Source organism: Sceloporus occidentalis, unplaced genomic scaffold (assembly GCF_023333645.1).
Source record: "Sceloporus occidentalis isolate IW3139 unplaced genomic scaffold, rSceOcc1.0.p SCAF_419, whole genome shotgun sequence".
In the NCBI taxonomy this organism is placed as follows: domain Eukaryota; kingdom Metazoa; phylum Chordata; class Lepidosauria; order Squamata; family Phrynosomatidae; genus Sceloporus; species Sceloporus occidentalis.
The window spans coordinates 294,661-322,589 of NW_028317399.1; the positions used below are offsets into that span (position 1 = coordinate 294,661).

The window sequence follows — 27,929 nt, forward strand, 5'->3', positions numbered from 1 at the left end:
AAATCTTCACAGTTTTTCTGGATCTATTCTTCATCACAGTCTCTGGAACAAATAGTATACCTGCCTCTCATCCCTTAAAATTGTTTTTCCATAACACATGGAATGGATAAAGCCCCTACATTATGACTTTTTACATCCTTAAACTAGAAGCCCGTGGACCAGATGCGTGTTCCATCATCTGTACCCAACCTCCAAAGTCTACAGATTCTGTAGTATACAGGTGGTTCTGGACCAAATGCTCTAAGCATCTGAATATGTAACACAGCCTCAGAATAACGACCATGTGTATGTTTATTACACGTTGGCTTCTAATACTAGTAAAGCCCTTACTTACTGTTTTCCATCCTTCACCCAGGAGATGGTGGCAACCGGATTGCTGCTGCCGGTGACACAGTTTAGTGTTATGGTGCTCCCACGCTTGAACTCCTTGGCATTGCTGGTTATTTTCACATCGATTGGCGGAACTACACGACAAGAAGAGACAATGGCCCCAAACTACAGACTACCTATCTGTTGAAGGGTTTGATGGGGCAAGAGGGGTTATGAAGCTAGGTAAAGACATGGGGTACAGAGAATCAGATAAACAAGGGGCAGAAGACAGAATAGAATAGATAATGATGGAACCAAGAAAGACATGGACATTGAGAAAGGAACCCTCATTTCACCAGGCAGAGTGTCCGTCCTACCACCATGGTCACCAAGGTCTTGGAGTTGCCAACCACTCAGTTAGTAGCTCCAGGACTCACTCACACTGAACGTGTAGCTTTGTTGATTCCTTCAGGACTGCTTTCCCATCGTAGCTGGCGTCACATCTATACGTGGCTTGATTGTCACTCGGCACGGTGACAACGGTAATCTCTCGAGAGGTGATCTTCCCCGCGGAGGCCACAACCGCATCCTTGACACTTTTATTGTCCTGAGGAAACATATTATAAAAAGTGTATTTTTAAAGCAATACAATGTATCTCAAGCATGATGGACCATTGTTTGATTTCTTTCACGGTCTCCTCCCTCTAAAAATACATTAAAAAGAGAATGTTTTTAGAGATCTTTTTATTTAAAAAATAATATTTTTTACGATAAGGACCCAGTGAAAGGGAAGATTTTAAGGAAAATTGAGCCTGAAGGACTTTTAATTTTGCACCTGACCTTTGTCCAGCTGAGATAGGGTTTGGGGTTCCCTCCGCTGCAGAAACAAGTTAATTTCACAGGGGTTCCTGCCCGAAAACGTTTCTCTGGTGGAGGAACATCTATCCAGAGCTTCTGGGGTGGGTCTGAGGAACAAATGAGTCAAATAAAATATATAAGTAGTTTTGTTTTGTTACATCAATCCTTTTTTTTATGCCCGCCAGTATAATTTTAAAGGCTAAAAAACATATTTTAATGTTCCCTTGCCTTTCCTCACATTGTACGTTGAGGTTGATGCTTTTGGAGGCAGTGCTTGGTATCGCTTCATTGAAGGCTTCACAAGTTAAAGCCATTCCATCGTGGGTTCTCAAAGCTACTATGGTAATGTTCGACATGGTCACTTTTCCTCCATGCGCTCCCTTACGAAAAAAAAAGCAATTTATGAAAAGCATGATGTAAAAATCTATCCATACTGACCCATTCTAATGTATCATATTGCATAGGGAGATACCAACATCCGTTAAGGTGACCACAGGTTCCACTAGCTCCTTATGGCCCAGCCACCAGCGGATCTGTACAGGGGGTTTACTAGGTGCCGTGAAACAGGAGAAGGACAGAGATGAGTTCTCCTTCGCAGAAGATGACCCAAGGACGGTTACTTGAGTAGGAGGAACTGCAGTAGGACAAAGAAACCAATACTACATTAATAGTGAAGGAAGGAAGGAAAAAAACTGGACCAGTTACAATCCCATTAGTCCAGTAGACTAAGTTTCAAGGAGGAAAGACTCACACACAACATCCAGCATGATGCTGGTTCCCAGGGCTTGTGGTGTGACGTGGTTCATTGCCTCGCATGTCACAACAGCCATGTTGTCTTCGGGTACAATAACGAGGGTGAGATGACTTCGGGATGACTGAGTCAAAGCATCTGTTTCCCAACGAGTGGAAACAACCTCATCATTCTACAGAGGTTAAAATAAACAACAGTAAAATAACAGATCAGACACCTCCTCGATCAACACAAAGGTGTTCTACTAGTGATACATTCTTACACAAAAATAAGTAGAGATTCCGCGGCAGATACTTGTAAGGAAGACTAGATTCATGTCTACACAAACACGTTTCTTAGGATCACCATGGGTAGTGGTTGGACACATGGAGGGCAATTGGAAACAGTCGCAATCACCCATTTTCTTACGGTCCTTGGATTTTAAATCTACACCTGCGTGTCAGATGCTTTTTGAGTCATGAAGAGATGAGGAGCCAAGTCAGCCCAAAGTTGTGTAATTGAATTAGGAAAAATCAATACCAATTAAAGCCTGATGGAAATTTCCCTGGGCAGGATAAAGTAAGAACATTACTGGTAGATAGCGTTTTAAACTAAAAATGGTGCAACACTTTCATATACGAGCTCTATTAATTCTTACGTTTTAGATACATTATTGTGATGTGTATACAATGTAACAGTTGCGATAAAGATCTGCTCGAACTGCTCTTGGTGATAATAGGATCAGAGCAGGTTGGGCACCGGACCTTCCTGGAAACTCACCTTTGACCATTGCAATGTCGCCAATGGGTTTCCGCTTCGTGAGATGCATATAAGTTTCAGAGTCTCTCCGGCTTTCACTGTAGGACCACTGTACCCTTCTATAATGGGGGCATTGGGGGGAACTAAAAGATTGGAGGGGTAAAGAAGGAAACAAAATAATATAAATAATAAATAATATAAATGGGTGGCGGAACAGTACAGGTTTGTGAATATTAAGGGGGCACGCGTATAATAGGGTTGTCCATAGCATTGGACATTACGTTACATTTATTTATATAGCGCCGTCGGATTCCGTAGCGCTGTTACACTTTTATAATGGGTATAATTTCTGATTATCTTACATAGCACGTTCATGGTGAAGCTCGCCATTAGTGGGGTCGTGAGAGCCGGATTGAGGGCAGAGCATGTCAGCAGTCTCCCGTTATCGGAGCTCTGTGGGGTGACCCTAAAAGTGCAGACAACAGAAAGATGGATGGATCCTGTTACATTGTTTCATTTTCCAGGTAATTTAAAAAAAAAACCAATAGCTTTTCCCAAATACTGTTATTGGATAATTTCACCACTTAAAAATATTTTTCATCTCCGGAATCTGCGACATCTCCATCCGGTGGTTTTACTCACTTTACCGCAATCTGTGTGCTCTCCAGCTTCTCGGTGGACCCAGGAGAAGTGGTCGATTCTCCCGTAACTTCTACTCCATCTGTACAAGACACAGATCATTCCATGTGTTGTGCTGAGGGGATCACACAGCTTTCCCAAGTGATGGGCATAAAGAATCATCTATTGGATAAAATACTCGATGGTCTTGTTGAGTTCCTTCACTTACTTTTAGTGATGGTCAAGACAGCAGCTGGTTTGGCATCAAGAGCACCACAGCTCACCGGATACTCCACACCAAATACCCAAGTAACGGTACTGCCCGCTACATGCTCCAGAAAATGTGGTACTTGGGGGGGAACTAGAGAAGGCGAGGGGTAAAGAGGGGCAAATGTTATCACAACATATAAATGGACTGATTTAATTGGAGAAGACTGTCAACACTTCTGAAAGAAGATTTAAACACTAGGACCTTTGTCTAAACTAATAAAGGGGCTCATGCTCAGTAGAGGATCCTTACTCAGGATGGTGAGAAGGGCTTTGCGTGATATCATCCCGTGGCTGACCTCCGACCTTCCCACCTGACAGTGATACTCGGTGTCATCGGACAGCTCGCAACGTTCGATGTGAAGGTTGTATTCACCTGAGGAGTCAGTAAGCATGTATGACATTCACAAACGTTTGTGTAAATTTAGGGTTACAGCAGGAAACTTCTAATCCAACACACCAGTCATCAAGCATTTCCTAAATATCCAAAAAAGTCCTGAAATTATCTTAAATGGAAGAAATTCCCGCTGATCTCCATTAATTATTACCCCCCCACACACACACACACACACCTTTCTGTGGGTTTCCGGTCATCGTGTAGCGAGGGAACCCAGGAATGTTCCTGTCTGGTCCTAGAAGGAGTCCATTTTGAACCCATTGCACAAGGCCCGATGCGTGCTCCACTTCACAGCGCAGTATCGCCTTGGATCCAGCTACGGCGGTGACATCATCTGGTTGGACGCGGAAAGCCTGCTCCACACCAAAAACACCTAAGAGGGACAAAACTGTGATGGTTATACGCCAGTGCAAGATTGCGAGCTCCTATTACTATCCGACAGCTAATTCCAATACTTTGAACGTTCTTACAAAAAAATTGAAGGTTTGCAGATGCCTACCCTGTATGAAGATCCACAGACAGCAGCTGAGGGTAATCATCATGGACTCCATGCCCCCCCGAGAGGGTACCGACTGCGAAACACACCTGAAAATCACTATCCACACATAGCAGGTTAATGAGGCAGAGGCAAGGGGGGCCATGGCGTTAGAGAGAGTGAGGATGAGATATCGGAATAGGGTATCAGAGAGAAGTGTGGGCAAGAGGGAAGATTTTTAGAAAACTGTTGAGGAGAGTATTACAAAAACCGGGGTATTTAGTGAACAGAAGCCTATTATAAAGAAAGATGGTGGAGAGAGGGGTGAATTGAACGTGTCTCCAATACCCCATTCAGAGACATCTATGGTGGAATGAGAAGTATCTGAGATAGATGGTGGAGACAGGTGAACAACTGACAATTGTGAGGGGCATCTGAAGATGCAACAGAATGAAAGGGACTGGGGTAACAAGGACAGTGGTAGGAGGTATCAGTAAGAGAAATTGAGATATCGGGAACAAGGCCAGTCTCCCAGCTCTTACCGTCGAATCACCTAAAAATCTCTTCACTCGGATCCCTCTGTGAAAATCTCCAGATATTTTCCCTCTGTTTAGATGTCTTTTTCCATCTTAGTAAACTGCATAGTTCCTTCCAGGACTGTGTTCGTCACTCTAATTTAGATTTCCCAGTGCTCCAACATTCCAAAATCCCTATAATGTATCCATCTCCTTCTCTCCCTCTCCTCTGACCTCCCTCCTCTCGGTGTTCTCTCCTCTCCACCCTTGCCAACCTCAGCACATCTTCCTCCAGTCCTCCTACAAAGAAGTGGGAGTCCGTTCTCAGCATCTAGTTTCAATATCCTGGCACTGTCACTCCAGAGAGACATACACCATGCCTCCTCCTTTCACATTAACAGCCTTTAAACAGAATTTAATGACACGTCATCGAGAGTACAAGTGAGATCCGTACGATTTACCAGCCAGACACGACGTCGGGCATGTTAGCTTCTTCGTGATGGGTGCAACTGGATTCTTAACCAAGGCTGCCATATTTGTAGGAACTTGTCACATGAACCTTTTGTTATTCCCTTAAAAACACAGTTTCTTTAACTCGATACAATATGTCAAGCCATAGGACTTCTCACATACTGTGTTCCACAGGATAGAATGTCTCAATATGTTTGTGATACGTAATCCACCTGACTTGCTAATGATAATAAGACCTTGTAAATGGATTTTAATAAGATCACCAAGGTATCCATTGGGGGAACCCATGAGTTGTGTGTTAAATGTGTCACCGATGTGTTTGACCCAGTCCACCACAATCTCTACTCCATCATCTTGACGTTAAAGTCCATTATCTGATCAGAGCTGTGGGTCTACAAAACTTGAGGTTACGGATAATAAACATTATAATTATTACGTTTTTATTACTCATAACAGAAGTTGTAGAGGCCAATGCAGGAATTAAAAAGGTTCTTTGTGACTTTTCCGAAAAGCCACAACTTATTTGCGTAAGAAGAAAGTGTGACTTTTTCCCCCAGTTCTAATCCTAAATATCAATCAATATTTGTATGTATTTTATATTTCCACCCACAGATTTAGTATAAGAACCACCTAGGATCTCTTATGTAGTGTAGATGTGGACTGCTATCTTTGGTTGTCCTGATGTTACTTTCCACAGCCCATGTACCGATGTCGTAGACGTCACACGTCACGCAGGAACCGAGTAATTTCTTAAATTGAACTTTTTTTTTCGGTTGAGATTTTCCAGGAATGATACTGAACAGGTTGTAAAGTCTTTGGATAAATTATCTCCCGAATATTAGCTCTTCTAATTGTTATAATGGATTGTTGAGAGGGTCACCAGTGAGACGTACGTATCCCACTCCGTCACACGCGAGCTGACATGCAACTTTTCTGCTGATTCAGGTCCAATATGTCCAGGGCGTAGGAGAGACAGCTCCAAACTCCCACGTCTCGACAGATAATTATATCCAAACATACACATGGAACGCCTGACTTCATGTAAGCTTAGAAGTTTTACCATGAATCAAACCAATCATTAATATTAATTAATATTTAAATACAATTAAATAACATCAATTAATTTGTTTACTAATATAAATAATATTTCTGGGATCCGTTCACCTACTTTGATAGCCTGCTGTGTCATTACAATGGTCCAGTGAGGAATTCCAAATCCTCTTATGCTTTATAGTCATATGACAAAAACAGAGAGCACTGATAGGTTGAGAAGCTTTATTGCCATACAGCAGAAAAAAAAAATCTCCTTGGCCTTTTTGTATTTAAAATTGTACATGAAACGATTGGATTAGAGATTAAGTTCCATTTATTAAAACTATTCACAGCTTGTAACAGTGTAACTGTTGTGGAAGTTGAGATCGGTGGCAGCCTGTGGCAGAGCTAGCATTATCAGATCAATATACGATGATTTAGTGACAGATCCTCTTGAAATAGCGCTGAAGTCTTATTTAAGACCCATAGCCGCTGCAAAGCTCGAACATTCAGGGGTGTGTGAAGCTGGGTGTGAAGTTCAGTGCTGTGTGAAGCTATTTTTATGGTTTTGTGCCTTTTTTAAAAATTACCTCCATGTGCGATATTTATCACTTAAGAATACTAATGATTGGAGGTAATTAGCATTTAATCATTACTTGTTTTCCAACCGCCGTTGGACCCTTCTGCCCAAGAGAATTCACCAATGATACACAGAGGCCTCTTCCAAGTATGTGAGTGTATATATGTGTGTGGATGTGTGTTATCTGGGTGTGTATATGTGTGTATGTGCGTGTGTATATGTGTATGTGTGTATATATATGTGTGTGTCTGGGTTTGTTTATATATGTGTGTGTGTCGGTGTGTGTCTGGGTGTGTGTATGTGTGTGTCTGGGTGTGTATGTATATATATGTGTATGTGTGTCTGGGTGTGTGTATGTGTGTGTGTGTGTATGTATGTGTGTGTGTATGTGTTTATCTGGGTGTGTGTGTACGTGTGTATGTGTATCTGCATGTGTTTGACGCTATATAGTTACAAACTTATAAGGTTCACTATGTGGTATGATTCACATATAGTGGTCAGCCCATCGTTGAGCCTGATAACAGAGACCTTATGCTGTAATCTGGGGTTTTATGCAGGAAAAGAGCAATTACTAAAAAAAAATATAGCGTGAGAGAGCGTGAATGAAATACAGACTTTACTGTTACCCATGTGAGACCCCGACTGGTATCTCCGACCTGTTTAATAGCCAAGTAACTCATATGAACCCTAAACAGTTAATCTGGAAGCTCCCTCCGGGCTGCCAAGGATGATCTTGTCTATAGTTAAGAGTGCAACATATTGATTAAGCAGAATTAATTAGTTTTCTGAAAAAGACGACTCCAACACGCTCCCATTGCAGTACTGCCTGTCCCCAGGAGGGGGCGCAAAGGTGACAGATCACAGAACGTGGGAGTGACAATCATCTGGAAAACTCCTGATATTTCTGATGGTTTGACAACCTTTACCTGTTAGTCCTCAGTTCTAGTTTTGTCAGACACTCTGAAAGTATGAACTGTAAAGCACTGTGGGAATTGCTATATAAATAAAATAAAAAAACTAATAATAACTTCCAATGACAGCGAATTCCACATCTTAACTGCCCTTACAGAAAAATATTTTTTCTCCTACTTTCTTAACCTTACCAGATAATGTAATTTCTATATTTAAAAAAGCTTGGTGAAAATTCTATATATTACCTTAAAAAAGAATTGTATATAAGAATCATATGCTGTTTATTTCCCTCTTTTACAGAGTAAACAAATTACATTTTCACAGCCTGTCACCGTATCTAAAGCTATCTGCTCTTTTTTCCAGCTCCATATGTCCTTTTTTAAATAGAACGGCCCTCATTTGCACGTAGAATAATTAAGTATATATTTTAAACCCATCTGTAAGTAGTGTTTCTCCCAAAAGTTTTTTATTGTTATTTTTTTTTAAACTAAATGTGATTTTTAATTAGGTGACGAGAAGCGTCGACAATGAGAGGTGTCATTGTTTTAAAATAGAAAGGAAGTATGTGTAACGATGTATCAAGCTGTTTTTAGGTGAAAAGATGGTGGAAAGGTCTATCTTTATTATTGAGGTGCTGTGACACCCTAAAAACAGAATTTGTGCCCCACACGTTGTAATTCATGCATTGGCCCCAAAAACAGAATTTTTATATTAAAAAAAGGTTAGAAGATTAACATCTTTGTCCTTCTAGAACTATTATTCTGTCCTGCCGCTGTCCTGAAGACTCCAATTTACTGGACCCCAATGGCACATCAGCGGCCATGATGGCTCATCTTAGAATACATGTGACATTCTGGTAAATGAGATTAAGGTGTGGATCTAAAATGAGTAAAAATTGGTTTTAGAGAAAAAAAAAGTTCCATTCCAGACGATGGAGGTCTTTTTCAGGACAAGAGGCCATCTTTACTGAGAGGTTGGTAGATAAGTGGAGCAGCAACCCAGCAGAGGTGGTAGAGGATAATACAGTGAGGGGATTTACACATGCATGGGATAGGCATAAGGCTCCTGAATCGAAGACGAGACAAACGACCAGTTAAGGTTTGAGTCTTTACAGCAGGAGAACGAAAAACGATCACCTAAAAGAGAGTCCACCATTTTTATTGGTCCTACTCTTTATTCAGCGTGTAACAATGTTGTAGGGTTGTCAACGATAAGAAAACGTTAATTTAGTTGGTCTTCAAAGTGTCGGATTGGAGGCACCAAAACAATTTAAGAGACTCATGTAGATCAGGAATTGGTTGAATTTTTGAACCTTGTCGCTTAAGTGTTTTTCAACGTTTTGCCAAGTTCTACCAGGAACCCATGGGTTTTGCACATTCTGTGAAATTCTGTTTGTAAATCATTTTGTTTCTACATTTCTTGTGCATTTATCTTAGAAGAATAAACAATTTAATTTCTCACAATATGTCCTTGTGATTCCGGTCATCTGCTGCCTCCCCAGTTCCGTATGGCTCCTTCAAATAGATTTTGTCAACATGTCTTCTGCGGAGATTGACTTCGAAAGCCCTTTGTTTAGTGACAGTTTGGGTTTGATATGGGTACCAAGTTCCGTGGAATGAATTAGCGTACTGTTTCACCGGAATGTTACTGTGTGTGCGGGTTGTGACATCGTCCACAATATGTTCGGAATCAACAGAGGATGAAGTCTAATGAATTGTAGATGTTGATGAAGAGGGTTTTGAAGGACTCTTGCAGGGGAGTCCCTCCTACACACATACATTTATCAGACACAGCAGTTTGTTAATTACTCTCCATCCGACCTCCGACCTTACACAGCTAGAGGTTATCAGATGGGATTGACTGCTAATTAAATGGTCCCACCTGGCTTAAAACCACAGTGATGTATTCTGCCATGTCCGTCCATAGAGCAATATACATCTTCCATAACATTCCCCAGTTAACATGAAATTCTTGTCTATCCCCAACGTTTGGCCAACAACCAAAGACTAATGGAATATGGCTGAAGCCACCTGTACATCATCATTGGTTCTTCTTCTCGCATTTCACTTGGCACTTCCAAATTATACATTTTCAGCTTGTGTCACCACATGATTGTCCAACCACCCAAAATTCTAGCCTTGTGAACCACGAGTCGCCCTCATCTTTGGCTACGCGTAGCATGATGACATGTGAGCTAAGCTTCTACGACACTGTCTGTAGGAATGCCAGCAGGTCCTCGGGGTGACCCGTGAAGACAGGTTTCCATGAAAATTTAGCTTTAACCTTTTTTTTAACATTTGATATTTCTAATAATAGATTTTTTTATTATTGAATATTCTTTGAGCACGTTGGGCACTCCTTTAAACAGCCCTGTATTATTTGTCTCAATAAGGAAGAAGAGGGCCATGTAAGTAAAGACGATTTAACACAAACCATTGAATCACTTGCCATCCATTCCACATGAAAAAATTAATCAATTGAAGGTTTTACTATTAAAAAAAAATAAAACCAATAAATACATATTTAGGATTCTGGGTTTCCAATGGCTGTTCTAGGGTTGTCACTAAATCCATTGCATAAAAGATAATGTAACCACTGGATAGCATGCCTTGGAATCTTGCGAGATGATACAGTTTTGTGTTTTTCATTAGGAGGGGTGGCAATAAAAAGGGTGTAAGGGTACGATAAATGCCCAGGTAGCATGGTGGTAAGGTATAGCCCCTTACTGCGTTAAAGGGTCTTGTTTATGCGCAAGGTGCCCTTGCAGCGTCGCTTGCAATCTGCAGGAACAGATGTAACACGTCAGCATTCAGATTAAACCAACTGAACTCGGACAGATCTGGATTAGGAAACCATGAAAATCCCAATTAAACTCTGTCGGGAAAGGAGGACAGAGGCAGAGCAAAAAAACACAGGGGCAGAAACAAGCATATATCACTCGGATAAAAAGATTGGGGTGTCTGTTCTCGGGGAAATTCATTTTCAACTATGGTATAGTAGAAAATATACAGCGTAAACGGTGCATACCCATAATGCTTTGCTGGACAGTAGAACGTAGATCATGATTGGATAATTTCGCGTATTCCCAAAGATGAGTGAAAAGGGGTCTCATTAACCAGTGGTTTAGAAAAAATAAGTGCTGGGTTAATATTTTTACTGTTTGGATTTCTTAGGCATTCTGTATAGGGGGGAACCATTTTGCTTCTGTAAGCCGCCGCCCCCTTTTAAGTTTAGCCTTAAGTTTCATGAGTCTCCAGAGTTCTCTATCTCAGTCTACTGCCATTCCTGTCAATAACGGCCCATAGACAAAATGTAGCTGGATTCCCGCTTGGTGTAGGACATTATATCCAAATAAATATACCTAGAACTAGAAATGTTCGAGAACAGTATGTAGGCTTCCATCCCTTTACATATCTCTGTCCATACGACCTCCTTTGGTCTTTCTCTTGTTTTCCTCATTCTCTGATTATCTTCGCTCTGCATCCATTCATCCCTCTGATACCGTCTTTGCACCCCTCTATCTCCTGGCCTCTATTTTTTTGCCGTGCCGTCCTCCTTCGCTCTGCTGCAGATGGCACAATATCGCTCCCCCTTCCCCACAGCAACGTCTTCGGTTAAAGGCCTGCAGACGAGGGGTGGAGGACAGAGGATTAATGACTGTGCCGGAATGCTCTGCCTTGGGTTTTAATGAGCTCCGTAGGGGGGTTAATGAACCTGACACGCCATATAATCGGAGGAATCATTTTCCTCGACCTCCCGGCACAGGCTGAGTATCCTTCATGAGCCAAAGCTGCTGGCAAGGCCCTCATCCGGCCCACACGGGCACATATGGCAACCTTCGTGCGGAGGGGAACATGTCATGGGAACGCCAACACACAAGAAGACGCGAGGGCCGCAAAAGTTACACGCAGGCACAGATGGAAAACGAGCACAAAAACAATTAGGCAAACATAGGATTGTGCGCACCTGAAATAGTGTAACATACAAACACCATGTTAACACAGTACAAAAACGTGTGCAAAACCATGACCCAATGTGACACAACACACATAGTCACGTGCCATGTCCAGACAAGCAAATCCTTAACCCTTTGTATGTCAGAAACTTTGTGTCCTGTTGCTGGGTATTTGTGTAACTGGGTGGGGCATTAAGAAGAAGAACATTGGGGTTTTATTTACCCCGTTTAAGTTATAAAGTGTTTCCTGCTGTTTCTATACACATTATCGGGGCTTTTAGGGCTGTAGAACCCTGCGATCCCCTCATACCCAGCAAACATTCTGACCTTCTAGAAAAGAGGGGCATCGGGGGAGGAGAGAGGGACTGTACAAGCTAGAGAGGCACCTGGAAGGTATGCTGCTAAATATTAATATCCAGCTAAACCTCAATTCCTATAAAATCAGAAACGTGAAGACGATTGATCCAGGAGATTAATTTGTACACAATATACATGTAGCACTGAAAGACGTAAGGAACTATCAATAGACGCTGATGATCGCGTTCAGCAGATTGGTTCCATTACAACGCAGTCTACAAACCCGCAGGAAAGGAATACAGATGCTGGATTGGTGAAGCCATACAACACGGCGCATCAAAGACTATAATTGCCAATAAGACAATGTATCAAGATTGCGAAGATACATTTAATGCACGAAGAGAGATAGAAAGACGTAGATATTAACACATTGCTTTCTTTCTCCGGTGCCAAGTTTCCATGAACCGTTTTTTTATTATTCTTCCACAATTTTAGAGGTTTTAGTCACAGACTAAGTAAAGTTCTCACCTGGGAGCTTCCTGTTTTAAGAGTCAGAAGAAGTAAAACCCTGAGATTTATGTAAAATACTAGAAATAACATATAGGTAATATTTTGAGAACCTCTGCCAGCTCCAATCCAAGCAAACCCATGAACTTCTGCATGCATGGAAGTGTTGACGATTCCACCTACAGATGGTGGCTTTAACCATTTCTGAGAAGACAACAGCTGAAGGCCTCCATTATTCATTGACATCCTAATACTGGTTACTGAACTGACAAGAGCGACATCGGAAAGGAGCTCTGTGAATGTTGATGTTACCATTGACCACCAATGGAGGTCTACCAAATAACTGCCATTTCTCCCAATGTAAAACGTAGGATGGAGATTACATAGATTACGTCGGGTGAGGTTATGTACAAGCTTCCAAGGAACAATTATTGATGACTTTTGAATTTGGAGTTCATTAACATTCCTTGGACATTGGAGGCATTTCTAAAACTGTAGCGGTAAATAATAATGAGCGTCATTGTCTTCCTGTTGGTTTACAAGGAACGTCATAGGCTTGTCTTCTACTCTTGGCTTTTAAAGACCCTAAACTTCGGTCCATGCTCATTTAATCCGGATCATGTGTTTTGGACTTTGCAATGGACGAAAGCATTTCATAGGTTTCCTTTAAAGACTAAAACTTGAACTGCGATGACTTGGTGTCTTAAGGATGTGTAGAGAGCAGAGTTTTTTTTCTGATTTTCAACAGCGACAGTCAAATTTAAGCTGGCATGTGGACATATCTCAAATCAACCACATTTGCATTAGTTCAGAGTAATTGCCCGGGGCTACTTTGGCACATAAGAGAAATGCTGCCAGCCCCAGTGTGCCATCCAGTTCGTACGATATTCGATCCTGTATAAAAACATATGTTGTTACAGCAGAAATAACAGTTTAGGCATATATAGCTTTTGACAGCGGTTAAGAGCCAGCTGGCCACCATCCTATTCCTATGCACTTCTTCCATTTTCAAAATAATAATAATAGATTTTAAACATATGTGCGGCGTTTGATGACTGACCAAGTAACATAATTCTAGAGTTAAGGGGGTTACTGACTTTCTGTCTTAAAAGTGCACATAAAAGCAAAACATTCAATTTAAAGTCTACAAAGGCAATTTAAAGCCCTCGGTACCACTGGTTCTTATTGTCAAGCTTTTGTGCATTATGTTTTTAATCCGTCTTTTCTGTTGAGGAATTACTGGCATGCATACTTCATGAAAGAGCTTCTAACCCCCGGGGTTCCTGGAGAGCCTAAGAGATAGAAGCTCTGCAGAGGCTATCACTGACAATGGGACTTTCGGCTTATTCAGCAAAAAAAAAAGCTGGTCCCCATAAGGAAATTCCAATAATATGATCAAATACCTATGGAAAGGGCTTGGAAAAGTGCCGTTCATGGGTTTTGGTGTAGAAGCCCAAGGTTTTTGGTGAAATGTCCATTTGATATGATGTTATAGACAAACCCTATTAACCTCAATCTTGCTACCATTGGTTTTCTACCATTGGAAAATTGTGTGTTGCCATAAAAACAGCTTATGAGGTTTTGGAAGACCACCTTGGATACCCAACTTTATTGTTACAGGAGAATAAGTAGAAGACAATAAAAGGAGATAGCTGTCTTGGTAGTTCTTAATATATTTTGGTGCTAAACTTATTCAAAAACTACGATTTTAGTGACAATAAGAAGTGAAAATAGCACTAGGTCAAGGTGCTACAAAAAACCACCATAACTACGTGAAACACAAGCTTGAACATACAATCACATGTAAGTTACATATCTTGAGTTCCTCAAGGTAGTAACCAGATGAGCTAAACACATTGTAAGACAAAAACAGGTTGTATAGCTCAACACAGTCCGATGAAGTCTAGAACATTGGTTTGTGGGCAGATGTTGATGACAAAACTTTTGGGACATAAATAAGTCCCTTCTTCTACCCTCCTTACTTCTGAAGTATGCTGGTCCACTAAAAGGTATCACAAAGCCTTTTTTTTGTTAGAATTCACATTGTAAGACATGGCAGCCATTGATTGAACAACCAACCCAAGTAAATCATTTTTGAAACAGACAAAAAATGTCCTAATTGATGTGACATCCTAGATATGGGGGACTCGAATCATAAAGGATCTTTTTCTTTACTCGGTAGACAATGAGGAAGCAAGACACAATGCAATGATCACAAACAGATTGGCTGAACAAACACATTTTCTAAAGCTAACAAAGGCTAAAAAGGTAGCACAGAGAAGACACTGACAAGAAGCAGAGGGACAGGGGTCATTTTACTGATAGATACCGCAAATGCCCCAAACTCTAGGTATTTATAGATCGGCTTCAGTCATCGGGCAGATGGAAGTGCAAACAGACCACGGAGAGGCAGCTGAACAGCATGTCTTATCACCGGAGATGTGCAAACTATTTTTTTGTAAAAGGTAGACAGGTTTTCGGGAAGTGGCAGGAGTTAAAAAGGTCAATAAGGTTTACCTTTCAAAAAAAAGAAACAATGGACCAGGGGGGTCTCCAGAAATTTCCATGAAGTTGGGTGTTTTTCCATTCCGACCTCTGGTAACATGTTTCAAAATGGCCAAACATTCACTGAAATAAAGTGTCTGGGAATAAAAGTCATATTAAATTTTGGGAATTTGTAGTCTATCTTTAAATCAGGAATGACTCTAATTGCCAAAAATAGTTACGACTTGAACTTTTTAAAAAATTATCGACACCCAACTCTAGGATGAAAAATGATTTATTTGTAATTCTCAACACTAGTAAAAAAAAAAAAAAAGCAAACACGGATGTAGTGAATATAGTCAATTTAGTGCAAATTTTAATACATTTTTTGTTTTAGGAAGCAGATTTATAAATGTTACACCTCAAAAAAACACCTTCTTTTGAAGCATTAAGGTCAATAAGCATTTCTTCACAAAGTTATATTTATTATATCATTGTCACTATTATTTGAGTTTTGCGAGTAGAATGTTATATTTTCCATCATGCATCCGAGTTCCTCTTCCTGATTGGCCGCTCACATCTTTTTCACTTGAATAACTTTATAGCCAGTCCACGGTAGCCATTTTTTTTTCACTTTTTACCCATCTATCTTAACCCCCCAACACAGATTTTTATAAAAAATTATGTAAATTTTCTATGAAGAGTGATAAGTAAACATTGGTTGATTTGAGCATTTTTGAATGTTTTTTTAATATATTTATAAATATTTCTCATATTATTTACAAAATATAGAAAAAAATATGATTGTCTCCGGAAATTAAGATATTGCAAGAGCTAACTCTGAAACCTCATCACAAAAATCTAAAAACTTCAGCTTGATACTTTTTCCACTTTGTTTTAGGTCCCTTTTGTGGATTAGCGAGTATTTTTTTTAAGGGACACCTCACAAAATAGGGATTTCCAGCAAAATAAAAGATGCTTGAAGTGGTTAATTCTCCATGACTGATTTATAATGTGTCACCATACTGCTTTGATGTCCAAGCATATGGGTTTCCAGGCCTATTGATGAATGCCTGCTACCTTTCAATAGCTGGGCCCAGCAGGTAGGCCTCACTCAAGCCTTTACCACACAGCAGTGCGGCTCGCCCATCGTCAGGGCAACAGGGCCCGCCAGAATGGGATGCCTTTCTATGTACACATACATGCGTACGCTCAAAAGGGCTTCCAATACGTGAATATATATCACGGTCCACAATAGCCACGGGGGTCACAAAACTCTGCGAAATCCCTGCTTATCCGCGTTCTTGTTTTTCAAAAAAAAAATGTAATTTAACAGCCATGAAAACATTTTGGGGGGGCAAAATTTCAAATTTGCTTGTAAACAATTTTAATATACAACACGCCAAAGAAAATATCAAAAATTATACAAAATATATATATATATATATACAAAAAATATAAAAATTATTTACGTAATCAAATTTCTATGACTATCTGATATTCAATTCCCCATTTTTTCTACAAATCCAATACATTGACAATATTTTTTGAACAAATTCCTGTTTCCCATTAAAAATCAGATTAGTATTAAATTATGTTGGGCTCGTTAATTATATTCGTTGTCCTTCCTCTTGAATTTATTTAAAATGAAAAATAACAAAAAAAAAAAGTTTGTTATTGGTAATTATAAAAGAGATGAGGAAAGACACAAGGTTTGGGGAGAAGGACTGGTCAAACTAAACAGGGGCACTTGGTAGGCATGGCTACTATCATTATAAATTCACACGTTTTAAAGAAAATTCTTTATTTGGTGTACAAATCTAAAAAAAATATCTATGTCTGCCAGCATAATTTATATTTATTTAATTTATTTGCATATTTAATTTTTTACTCGTATTTCAAAATGTCCAATGAGAAGGGTGGTTTGAAAACGGAACCGTAAGAATAATTGTTAAGAAAAAAAATAAAAAAAATTCTACTTTACTACAATGACCAAAAAATACAATAAATACATAAATATATAATTGGAGTGTAGTTTACAATTTGGGTTAAATATTTGGAAAGTATTTCCCACAATAGATATCCAATCATGTGTCCGTGAGCGGGGCTATAATTGCCCAGAGGCGTCAATTTAGGTTACACTTAAAATAATTTATTTCATAATTTAATAAATCTAAAGAAAATCTAAATGCTAATTTCACAGACGAGTGTTTAATTGGAAAGAACAACGGGGGGCGTTTATTTAAACAAAAGAAGTTGACCGTTTGGGGTGAGATAACTCCCATAGTCACAGGGCTGAGAAACCACGTTAAATATTGATTTTAGCAAAATAAACACCTCCCCCCCCCCCCCCCCCCCCGAGCACACACTTCCGACGGCTCTCAGCGCTGGCGTTATCCGCACCGGCTTCCTTAATGTAAAGAAATGCTGTCCATCTGGCTTAGAAAAAGAAAGATCGAGGGGGAAAAAAGCCAGATGTGGAAAAAGGAATTTTTGGACTCAAAATGTGGACAGTTTTATGAAGTGTTAAAACTATCACCGGTGTGAGATCTACCGGTAATATCCCAATGCTGTGTGGTGGAAGCCGGACACCACTACCCCCGATGATTTACTAAGACCAAATTCTAAAAGGAGGCTCTCTTAAAAAAAATGTATTTTCATTTCTTTTTCATAAGATGTCTACAAATCAATCATATATTTTACTTTTTCCCATTGGACACTCTTTTCACGTTAACCATTTTTTGATTTATTTATTTTTATTTTAAATTCTTGTCTCTTTTAATGAGAAAAACACTCGGGTTTTGCAGGTTTCAAAACTTCAGCTGAAGTTTTATGAGGTGTAAACGTCATTATTCCAAATAGTTTTTTTGCTTACGTTTGTATGAAAAAAAAAGTGGTATTTTTAGTAAAAATTGGCTCCCTGCGTGAGACGTTCTGCTGTCTGAACATAAACTTCAACCAACTCAACATCCTAATATTTCAAAGGGCCAAAGAGGGTCGCTTTTCGTTTAGGGGGTGCAGAGGGTTCGAGGTCTACATGGAGATGACGTCCAGCAGATAGATAGGTTCTGGTTAATCACACAGATAGTTGACGGTCATCAATCACTTCAAACTGATGGATTAGAAAATATATATATCTTAATATCAAAACCTAAAGGTGCGTTTGAAGTCTGGCTTGTGATTGGTCCCAGATTTTATGCCCATGGTCAGACTGGCTATGACTTGGCACTTTAAGGCCAGTGGCCGCCCTGGATAGGATACATTTTTATACATATTTGCCCCTTGTTACTCCAGAATCTCAATTGTCTCCAACATTCCATCGTAGACCTGGTGAGAGAACATGGTGGACCTTATAGAGTGTTACTCATCGACTTCTCCCTCCAATCTCAGGAAAGACCAAGCGACCTCAACATTTACCGCTCGATGGGGAGAAGACAGAGGGGTAGACACTTCAATATATAAATGGCTTTCACAAAGTACATGAGGGAAACTAAAGGAGGCGAAACGTTAGAACAAGAGCCCATAATGTAACACTAGAGGATCACACGCTTGGATGGAATGGAAGAAGGTTTTATTTTACTTAGTGGGTGGTAGATAAGTGGAACCGCCTCCCAGCAGCTGTAGTAGAGGCTAATACAGTGAGGGTATTAAACATGCATGGGATAGACATACGGCTCCTGAATCTAAGACGAGACCAACGACTGATTAAGGTTTGAGTCTTTACAGCAGGAGAAGCGGGCGACTAGAATGAGGGCCGATCTGCCGGCAGGGTTCTAACATGGATCCAGATGGCTGCATCACGTTAGCGTGTACATGTCACTTACAGTTCAATCTGTATAAAACAAACACGCACGTTTCCCCTCCAAACATACACACACTTCTGCTAACAAACAAGTGTGTGTCGCACACCCCCCCCCCCCGGAGCACCGGGCTTCCTCGCAGAATAAAGTGTGCGGCTAATGTTTGCCGGTCCCGGTAATAAACAAACGTCCTGCTATTGAAGGAATTCTGTTCAGGCCTCTCAGGAAGCGCTCGCTGAAATCTGCAGCTATTGTGGAGGGTAAAAAAAAAGAAAAAGGAAGCCGTTCTGTCTGCCCCTCAATCATCTGCAGCCATCTGGTCACCTTCCCTTAGCGCTGGCAGAACGCGCGTGGCACCGAGCGGACGCGTGTGTTAACGCCAGGCCGGGCGTGCTCAGGATACAAAGTGCAAAAGTGTCCCTAGAATGTGCGCGGCTGGACCAGATGTGGTCATGTAGGAATTTAATGCACGCGCTGACCGTTTCAAGAAGCCGAGGAAATGGGGTCTTCCGCAGAAATGTTGGCGGCGTGTAAAAAAAAAAAAATATTAATGCATGCGGGATAATTGACTTTAGAAGAAAGGGAAAGGGAGTCTTCCCCGGCAATGAATGAAACGTGCAAAAAAGTTTCCTGCGTACATTAAGGGATTTAAAAAAAATACATTTCTTTTTGTTTCCCCTTAAAATGTTTTTTTTTTTTCATTAAAAAAAGTTAACCCCGACGCTGTGTTGTAGTTACTACCTAGAACCCCAGAGTGTGCGTGGCTAATACAGCGATTGTATCATTGAGTGTTGGTAACATGGTTGACGCCATGAACCTGTGTGCTTCGAGAGAATGTGCGTAAGATGGTAAAAGAATGTTTGTATCACGCTGAAGCAATGTATCCGAGAGCGGCCTCCGAGCTTATATTGGACGACATCTGCCATGAGGTCCCAGCAGAACCTCAACAGCTGGGGAGCTGTGGTGCTTAACACCAAATGGTGCGACTGGCGCTCGCACGCTCATTCCATCTCGGTTCCATCTTAGACCTGCATCCCAGCGCCGAAACTGTTAAGATAGGATTTTGACTTTAAGAGAAAGTATTTTGAGACGTTTTTCTTTCTCCTGCCCATCTGCCCACCACAACCTGGCACAATACGCTCTCAAGAGTTTGAGTGTAGACCGGCTCGGTGATCACCGAAGCCTTCGGCGACGGAAGAATTAAAAGGCCGGCCTGTTTGGTTGGCAGCTAGTCCTGAAGAAGTGACCAGACCTCATCAGTCCTGTCCTCTTTCCCCGCAGCGTGTGGGAGCGAAGCCACATGTTTCAGGAAGGCTGTGTGCACGGCTCACAATGGGCCTCATACAAAATGGGAAGGATGGTGTGTCACCCCTGCTGCCTCTGCATTGAACTCGTTCCCTGTTCCCCGCCAACCCCAGGCAGCCAGCTCTCCATCCAGAATGAATAGAAGCAGCAGGTCCCGTTCCCACTTCCCTCCCCCACACAACCAGTGAGTGCCGCATGCACGCAGCTCCACAGAGCATGGGAAACCCGACAGCTTGAATGGAAGGCCGAGAGATATGGATGGTTTGGTATACAGCTGCCCTATGCAGGTGTCGGGGCAGGGAATACAGGACAGGACGCAACATTCTCAGACACCTATGAGCTTAATAACTACCCCTGCTGAGTGGGAAAGGGTCAAGAGCCCCCCCCCCCAGTAACACACACTGGCCCATAACTGGATATTTTTACATCTATACTAAGAAAAAAGCTCAATATCAGATAATAGGTCAACCTGCAAAAATTATTTCTATATTCTACTTCATCGATATATAATATGGGGACAACTTAAATAGGTTTGGGGAGGGGTGGTATAGCCAGGCTAGTAATTATTTAGGGTTTGTTGCCTCCCAACTGATAACCAGCATTTCAAATCCCAGTATCTTTATATGAGATGGCGTTATGCAATTTCTACTAGGAAGGAACTATGATGGCATGAAGGGTGATCTGCTAAAACAAGAGGGTCAAAAAGCTTAAGACTGAAGAGCACATGGGTCATAATTGCGTTCCAGGAAGGGGCACTAATGGCTTTCAACTCAGGTTGACCCTTATGAACCCAGGCTGTGAAGATAGTGTGACCCTTCTCAATGTCTGACCTGGATGACGTAGGATGGAATTGGGAATTCTGAAAAAGTCTTGGCTGAAGATCTGATTGGCATAGCGTAGAAGATTAAGAATTATAACCCTAAGAAGTTGTCAAGTGGTGGCCATCGGCAGTGGAATGCGATGGAAGCTCTCCAAGCATCAGTTCTATGTTGGTCCATAGATAGGCCATCAGTGAAGGTCCATTCAAGCTGAACTAAGGTCTACATTCCAGTAAAGGCACCCTTTGAGGGATCTTCTAAACGTTTATTGTCATTGGTCAGAGAAAGACTGGTGGATACTTTGTATCATTCACATCCATTTCTACGTGTTGTCTGTACATAGGGTATATTATCTGCACATTTACTTAATGCATATGTCTCGGGATAAATAAACACAACGAGAATCCCAAATCCCTGCCAGAGCAGAAATCCTCAATCTCTCCAACAGCTTCTATGTGACAGATTAAAGAGAGAGAGAGAGTGGGGGAGACAGCATGAGATGGCAGGACGTGATAGAGGCAAGCAGGCAAGCAGTGACAGGGGGAACAAGATGACAGAGGGTGATACAGAGACATCGGGAAGGGAGATGGGGTGATTTACAGGATGAGAGGGCGGATTGCGGAAAGTGAGAGGTGGTGACAGAGCACGATGAGAGAGTGACAGAATGAGACAATAGGGAGAGAGACAGACAGAGTGCAGGCTGTGAGAACAGTGACGGCTAGGCTAGAGCGCAGATGAGTGGTGGATAAAAGGCTGAGAGTGCTGTCTGTGTGACCCCACCTGGAAAAGAGACCTCTGAGGTCCCAAAAGCTTATAAAACTTGACATCTTTTTCTATGTCGGCTCAATTAAAGGAGTCAACTTCGACTAAAGGTTCCGTGTGTAACCCCACAAATTATACACGGGAACCCCAAATCAGACTTTATTTCCATTGGGGTGTGCCATTAAAGAGTTAACCCCCTCCGTGCCGGAACTCACTTCTTTCATTAATACCCATCTGTCAGACACCGAAGCCAGTGAACCCTATAACTCGGAGCATTTTTGCCCCGAATCTTGTGCGTCAGGTTCCTCCAGCTTTCAAGTAAAATCCCTTATTTCAAAAGGAGTCCGGGGACAGTTGCTGGAGCGGACCCCCCAGAGCTCACGCGTGGACAGAGCGCCAGGGGAGATGTCTCTTTGCGAGAGCGTTGGATGCGGAGATTAGGGAAGAAACATATTTAAAAGCACCGCAGCTCCAGGAAATCTGCCTTTCCATTTTAAATCTCTTCAAATCACCAGAGCCGACAATCTGTTCTCTCCTCGCCGTTACCCTCCCCCCCCCACTTAACTTCTCCGTAAGCGGGTTGGAGAGGACAGAGAACCGCGCGCGAGATATCTCGCACTTTACTAAACAGCTTCCATAATTAAAGCTAATCCGTCCTGCGATTGGTTACGGTATAGATTTCCTTACGCGTTTTCGAATCTGGATTCTAATTGACTACTTATTATCTCCTTAAATCGCACACATAATCAGTAGAGCGGTACAACAGGGACTATATTAGCATGTTTGCGAACATAGCCACCATACTTAAAATCTTAAAAACATTTAATTTGAAATTTAGAGGAATTGGTCATACGGATAAAATACAATAAATTAAACAGTATAAATAAATATACATTATTTTTCTTAGTCCCATAAATGATTTTAGGATTAATATTACATACTTTTTTATAATGCCATCATATTCAGCAGCGCTGTACAATAAATCGCTATTATTAAATCACAACATTAAAAGTAAAGCCCCACCCCAGCCTCGCCTTTAACCACACCCACTTAAGACATATTTGCCCCTCTCTGGCCATTTGGGGACATATTCAACACCGACTCACAAAAGACAAACATAATCATTCTCCCGTCATTGTTAGACAACCTCAAAATTTTAATTAATATGCTTTTTAGGTGTGCTTCCCTTTTTGTATTTTTTTTTGTATTTTCTTTGTGTTATTATTTTTTTTTTGTATTTTCTTTGTATTATTTATTTTTTTTTTTTGTATTTTTTTCTATTTTTTGTATTGTTTTTTTTTGTTTTTTAGTTTTTTATAAATTTTTTATATATTTTTTTTAATTTGTATTTTTTCCCCCGCCACTGTTGGTAGACGCTGAGATTGGAGGATACTTTATACACGGCCTCACGTTCTAACACCCGCCGGTAACATGGGAGTTGCTATCGATTCTATGATGATTCAACCCCAGGAATGGATTAACCACGCGATTCCTTCCAGCCACATCTTTCTTTTCTTATATCTTCTCTGTTTAACCAAGCTTCGGGTATCTCCATTATCCCATCGACGGCGCCTCTATAATTAAAATATTATCTCGACAAAGAGCCTGATATTAAATCTTCTCTACCCAATATTCACTTTGATGTGATACATTGTGAAGCCTTATATTAGCAGCGTGCTGGGAATTATTTCCTGAATGACTATTATATCTCGACACTACTTCAAACGGCGCTGAAAGGCAACCAGCCTGACGTGTTTCCAAACATATAATTCATATGATAATACGGTCGGGTTATTCTGCGCGATACAATTAGTGCTACAATAGGAGCCTTCGTTTCATTCCCTTGATCCTGCGCGACTCACCTGCGTCTAGAATCCCAGCCCTTAGCCTGCCAGGCCGGTGGCTTCACAGGAACAGCCGACGGGTCCTCTTTTACATTTTTGTGTAATTTAACCCCTTAATGACAAAGCCCTTATATGTACGGGCTCAAAATGCATTGTTTTTAATGGGTTTACGGACCGCCCATTGTCCTTAAGGGGTTAAACATAGTGGCGAAAACGTTCTCCTGTCTTATCAGGACAGAAGACGCCCGTCCCATTTCACATTCTATTATCAGTTTTATATATAATTATATAGATAGATATATACTGTATATATAGATATATAAATATACATAAATATATATATCAATATACATAAATATATTGTATATCCTGTATATATAGATATAAAATTATATATATATATGTTATATATTATATATATTATAATGTATATGCGTATATGTTAAGATGATCCGATTTTTCAAACCATGGGACGTTTATTATTTATTATTATTTATTATTATTGTATTTTTTATTTATTTATCCCAACGCGGAAAGGATACATTGTATCTGATGAAAGAATCGGAACGGAAGCGCCGTCAGAACTAAGTAGAACTGAAATAAATTGTCTGCCATTCAGTATCGCTTAAGGATAATATTCAATCAATTAAACTCACTGATTTCATGATGGGAAACCATTCACTATTATGATTATTTACTTTTTATTTAGCAGCACCGTATTCCGCATCTTTTTACAATTAGTAATCGGGACACAATAAGTAGCGCGTGACAATTTGGGCTCATCGATACAAAAGGTAAGGAGGGCACTGTTCGAAGGAGCTTACAATCTAGGAAGATCGTTTAATGATATTTAAAATAAAAACCAAGTTATGTTTAGATTTGAAGGGACAACTCAGTCACCCTAATATATATGGTATATATTTACTTATGTAAAGACTCAAACCTTAATGAGTCGTTGGTCTCGTCTTAGATTCAGGAGCCGTATGTCTATCCCATGCATGTTTAATACCCTCACTGTATTACCCTCTACCACCTCTGCTGGGAGGCTGTTCCACTTATCTACCACCATCACAGTAAACTAAAATTTCCATTAGTTTTAGATTGTGGCCTCTTGTTCTAAGATTTCTCCTCCAGGCCAATAATATTTATGGTTTGCCGCTCTACCCCCTGCCCATCTACTCTTGGCTAACGGTCCTGGTGCCCACATGACATGCCGTGTTCAGTGCAGGGCTTCCGCTTGTAAATCACCGCTCCGTTAACTTGTATCGCCAACATTACAGAGCGTGCTTACAGCAGCAGAAACGCATCACAGCGCAAGGCGTAAGGGAGATTAGATGGAGCAGTATGGAGGCTGCAGTACAGCCATCATAAAGATCAGATACGGCTGAACTATTCAAGGGAGAGAATTAGACGGAGCTGCAGCAGCTCCGAGACGGGATAAGAGCGATAACAGATGTATTTATAAATCTACCGTATCTGATGGGGAGAAATTCTCCGCTCTGTCTTGTGCACGGCTCGTACGCGGCCTCTTAACTCTTTCAATGTCAGAGGAGTAGCGACGGTGAACCAACTGAACGGGTTAAAAACCGAACTGTAACATCTGTGTTTAAAGCGTAACCTTAGATTTTGTCAGGTGGAATTTTTGTTGACATGTTTGTATTTTCGTGAGCAGCAGATCCGAAGTAGGATCCAGGAGTGATTTATCCCAGCAACATGGGGACGGGGCTCACTTATACTGGCTATGGCTTGCATCATGCTGGGTTCACAAGTTGAAATATCATATTCCATTTCCAAATTGTGCTTTCAAGTGTATAGATCAAGGGCGTATGTAAACCAAGGACTTTATCCAGAATGTTTTTTGAGCTATACACGAGCATGCTTTTTAAAACATGCCAGGGGTAGATCAACTGTGCGAAGCTCAGAATGCTTCCATCTGGAGCTTAAAAGGTTAAAGAAGCCCTAACCTCCTGGTGCATTAGAGGGAACCCTGCCTGGCGGCGAGGGCACAACCAGACAGGAATAGCCACTGACGTACTGACGGTCTCTCGCGCTTACAGATGGACGGTCTGAGCTGTTTCTTTAATCTCTGCTGTCTCATAGAGACAGGCAGCTTTAACCCCTGTGGCCCCGCCGCATTGTGCAGTCTGGGAATGGGTTAAAATTTCAATTATAGTGGGGGTCGTTATAATACCCTGAATCTCTCTCTGTTTCCTTTCCAGATCATTTTATTCTTCTTATCTGTTCCATGCAGTGATAAATTATATATTATAGCCAGAAGTCTGCAGAGCCGCCTTCCCCTGATACGGAGAGGTCTCAGCACTGCATACGTCTTTACAGTATAGACTCGTATATATTATATAGACTCGTATATATTACATAGGCACATATATATTATATAAACATGTACATATTATATAGACCTGTATATATTATATAGACATGTATATATATATATATATATATATATATATATATTTATATTATATTATATATATATAATATAGACATATATATATATACTATATAGACCTTTATATATTACATAGACATGTATATATTATATAGACACATATATATATTATATAAACATGTACATATTATATAGACTTGTATATATTATATAGACACGTATATATATATTTATATATAGACCTTTATATATTACATTGACATGTATATATTATATAGACATATATGCATATTATATATATATAGACTTTTATAGACACCTATATATTATATAGATTTGTATATTTTTTATAAATATAAACCGTTAGCCACCAAAATTTCCCCCCAAATATGTCAATTAAAGGTTTGAAGAATTTGACGCTAATATGGGGGAAGGAATTCAACATTTGCAAAGGCAAACATAATGTGTTAATGTAATTAATTAAATTTGCATGTTTGGAAAGAAAGACACACTTCTTTAACGCTCTATATGCCAGTGGGGTGTGAACAAATCCCTATTGAATGTATACCTCCCAAGTGTCCCTGTATAGTTGGACCAGTCTCTCAAATCCCAAACCAACATGTCCCTCTTTGCTCCCGTGATGCCCTTCATTCTGCCCGTCATGCCCCTCTTTACTTCCTTGATGCTCCTCTCCCCTTCCCCATGCCCCTCTTTTATGCCTTGATACCCCCCATGCCTGTCTTTCCTAATGCTGGATGTATCTGAGTTAAAACGCATGTTGTCATGTTGGCCAGATCTAGAGGTCCAGGGGCTTCAAGTCACACCCCACCGAGGGACCAGGGAACGGACGCAAAGCGGAGGCTACAGGGCCGGGACCTCCAGGGTTTCCCAAATGCCCCATCATCACCAATGACTTCCACCGGTCCTGCAAGTGACCCTGGTGTCCATGAAGGGTAACTTTTTCTTATGCTGGGCAGGAAGCATCACCGCGGGGCCTGGTCAGGGACCTCACTCATGTATGGTGGTCCCTATAGAAGATGAACAGCTTCCAGTTTCTCCAGCAAAGCTCATGTAGGAAGAGATGAACATTAACAGCTTCGACAACGAGCCGGGAGAGATAGCACCGGAAGTGAGTGGGAGGTTTGCATTATAATCTGTAATAAACCGAGAATAAGCCAATTACCGCCTGTGTTACCTGGAGCGATAACTGGGGAATAGTCATTTCCATACTTAGGTGGAAAAGTCCCCTCAATTCAGGGTTTTATATAAAATAGAAATTGGGATGTATTTGGTAGGTGGGGATGAAATTCTACCATTTAATCAGACATTCCCTCCAGTGACAACCAATGGACGACCAGTCCCATATATCCCATTTTTCACGCGACAGACCTAATTTTCCGACACCGTCCAATCTTGCCTCTACTGGGATTCTTCTTGCCTTCAGTCCCACTTCTCCCTGCCTCCAGCCAACCCCCACCTCCCCAACAAAGGTGTCCCGATTTCGATTTGAAATAACGAGGCTGGCACGTTGACCTTGGTATTAGTACTAGACGGGGGTTCCAAACTAGAATGCTATTCCTCCGACGGAAGATCGCCGAGGCTGAGATAGCATCTCCCATTGGCTGCGCAATCTCTCAGAATGTATAAACAAAATCTCCTTTTCCCTCACAAGTTAAATGTATCAAGTATTATCTCGCCCTGAAGCGGGAACATCGCTAAGTTTATAAATGAAAATATCGCAGCCCTTTTATTGTCCAATTTGCGTTAATCATCATTGGAAGTGGAGCAGAACATCGGCAAATCCTTATTATTCGTATAATCAGA

At 40.9% G+C, this 27,929-nt stretch overlaps 1 protein-coding gene across 1 annotated transcript in view; it reads right to left on the reverse strand.

Moving 5' to 3' along the window:
* LOC149272794 (nephrin-like) overlaps positions 1-27,929 on the reverse strand; it is a 38,963-nt gene that overhangs the window by 5,442 nt on the left and 5,592 nt on the right. Inside the window, exons 3-14 of the mRNA XM_089506745.1 lie at positions 4,114-4,311; positions 3,795-3,917; positions 3,504-3,635; positions 3,299-3,377; positions 3,019-3,122; positions 2,678-2,799; positions 1,919-2,090; positions 1,644-1,801; positions 1,406-1,547; positions 1,150-1,274; positions 751-916; positions 335-464 (exon numbers count right to left, since the gene is read on the reverse strand). Coding sequence (XP_089362871.1) covers positions 335-464; positions 751-916; positions 1,150-1,274; positions 1,406-1,547; positions 1,644-1,801; positions 1,919-2,090; positions 2,678-2,799; positions 3,019-3,122; positions 3,299-3,377; positions 3,504-3,635; positions 3,795-3,917; positions 4,114-4,311 — 1,651 coding nt within the window. The remainder of the gene's footprint in view (positions 1-334; positions 465-750; positions 917-1,149; positions 1,275-1,405; positions 1,548-1,643; positions 1,802-1,918; positions 2,091-2,677; positions 2,800-3,018; positions 3,123-3,298; positions 3,378-3,503; positions 3,636-3,794; positions 3,918-4,113; positions 4,312-27,929) is intronic.